Source organism: Fusarium odoratissimum (assembly GCF_000260195.1).
Source record: "Fusarium odoratissimum NRRL 54006 unplaced genomic scaffold supercont1.248, whole genome shotgun sequence".
Taxonomy (NCBI): domain Eukaryota; kingdom Fungi; phylum Ascomycota; class Sordariomycetes; order Hypocreales; family Nectriaceae; genus Fusarium; species Fusarium odoratissimum.
The window spans coordinates 1-2,400 of NW_022158934.1; the positions used below are offsets into that span (position 1 = coordinate 1).

General features: G+C 46.2%; 1 protein-coding gene across 1 annotated transcript; it reads right to left on the reverse strand.

Moving 5' to 3' along the window:
* Window positions 1-606: 606 nt before the first annotated feature.
* Window positions 607-1,697, reverse strand: FOIG_16859 (uncharacterized protein). Its single transcript, XM_031218338.1, has one exon. It carries the CDS (start codon window positions 1,545-1,547, stop codon window positions 1,101-1,103), a length of 447 nt encoding a protein of 148 aa, XP_031051948.1. The 5' UTR covers window positions 1,548-1,697; the 3' UTR covers window positions 607-1,100.
* Window positions 1,698-2,400: the final 703 nt, after the last annotated feature.

The following is a 2,400-nucleotide window of genomic DNA, read 5'->3' on the forward strand; positions in this document are numbered from 1 at the left end:
CACTCTGGGTGATGCCTTGTGTTTCGACTGGGCCATGTTTACATCAATGATTTGAGGGCTACGGAATGAAACGCTGGTGTCTTTCAAAAGCTCTGGGGTGCTTTTCACTGTTTTAAAGGCTGACTACTTGAAGGGTGCTAGCTAAATCTGGAATTGTGTAGTAAGATTTTACACGTATCAAACCAGCGTGTAAGATATAACGGATGGACTTCAGGATGGCGGGACTGTCACATTCTACGTTTATTTGGTTCATTGGTGTATCCACTGACGTGTTGTACAAGACTGGCGCCCCTGCCCCGGCGAGTGTGTTGTGACCTTAGTTCTAATCTGGCTGGTATCATACGTTAAATCTATGAACCGCGCTCAACTCTCCCACTTATAAATAGGATGTTTCTCCGATTTAGTCCTGGATAATAAGCGTGACTGGTGATGTTGAGCTAAATACCTAGACTTTGAGAAGGGAGTGTGAAATTCTAGGGCTCGATCGACCGCGCCACGAGATTTCTGATCATCATAATATGATTTTCCGTTGCAGCTTACATGTGTACCTTCCCAAGGAGAAGCTTCTTTCCATTTCCCTTGCTCAACACGCTCACAAGCCCCCCTAATAGTGCTGCGTTTCGGGGGTCGAAGTTATTATAGGAACACGCATCACATTGATCCCCCGTCAATAACCCAACATGCACAATATACAACTCTTGTTCGCTGGCTACAAAAATAGCGTACCCCTACATGCTGCGGCATATAGACTAGGATGGGAACCTTACCAAGGTGAAAACACTGAATTCTATGAGAAAAAGGTAACTGTTAGGTGTTCAACAGAAAATACAGTCAAGTATTATGCTATAGTTGTAAACGCTTTGCCACAACTGGCATTGAGACTAATGATTCCTTCTATATTGGAAAGCATCAGGCGCCACTATAAAACCTATCCAACCACTCCAATACCTGCTTGCCCGAGCTCGTGCTTTCTATCCTCCCCCATTTGCCCTATCTGCGCCCTATCAATATGCGCTACCAAGAAATGCTCGTACTCGCTTTGACGAGCATTGCCATGGCCGACGAGGCCCCTCATCAGACGTCAGTGTTTGCCTCTCATATCAACTGTGGCATGTTCTAATCAACCTCAGTAGTAACCAAGGGTCGTTTGATAAACCCCCCCTTACTCTAGATTCGACTAGCCCCAGGCTCACTGCACCGCCTAAAGTTCGCTTCGAACGTGACCTCGACAGCTTCCTCTCTTCCATCGCAGAGATTGCGGATAAAGTGAATGAGAAGGGCAGCAGCCTCCTGGACCGTGGCGAAACGCTGGTCAAGGATAAGGCGTCAACCATAGGCACGGCTTTTGATGGAACAGAAACCTTGATCGCGGGGACGCTGGATGAAGTAAAGTCTCGAGCCTTAAGCGCTATGAGTGAGTTTGTAACACATATAAGTGAACCTGGCGACGGGGGGCACGACAGTGACAATAGTGCGGCTAGTCTAGACGTCCAGCGAAGCGTCGGCGTAGCTGCCGCTGTTCTATGCGCCATATTCATCGGTTTCATCGCCACTTAAGCTTAGTCACCACTGTTACTGAAGCCTCACTAATTTCTGTGATGATGTTGGAGCTCACTCTTTTATGATTTAGAATATGCGGGCTCTTTATGTGAGCTTGCATGCCACCTCGTCGTTATAAAGGTCTGCAAACCTGCTTTAGGAGAGGTTCATAGAGAACTAGACCACTATCAGTGTAATTAGCGTTCGAATCTTTATTCATGTATCTCTGTATGTATGTTAGAATAGAGCTGTTTTATTATCAAGTCCCCAGGTACCGAAATTTCAACTATTCTAACGTATTGCTAGCCCAACATCATGTCGAGGATAGCGTGAGGATAACCATTTATGCCCCTGCGCAAGTATAGTAATTTGGCTTATGATGTAGCGCTCGGGTTGTAGAATTTCACGGATCTAGCTATTCTGGACTTTACGCCTAATAATTATCACTGTCAGCTCAGGCCGATAGAGTATTGGTACGCAGCGACTGTATGCCTATCAGTATTTAGTGCTTACATTACCCAACTGTTACGACCCCCGCGGTTACGTCACGTTTACCCCACAAAAGCTCATGCAGGACATAAGTCCACCACGGTCACGGACCAATCAGAGCTAGATCACTTCACGAGCAGGATCACGACGCTCCAGGAACTACCGGATACAGGATCACCGTGATCCAACTAGTTCAATGATCCTCTCGGATCACCTTCAGTATATAGACCACATTCATTAGCACTTTCATAGAACCTAGCTCACCAGCTATCAATACGACTTCTTTACATCAATAAGCCTAACACGCATAGCTTGATCATTAAGAAACGTGGCAACCAACGATCGCTCAGTCTTTGCCCTACAAATCTACCA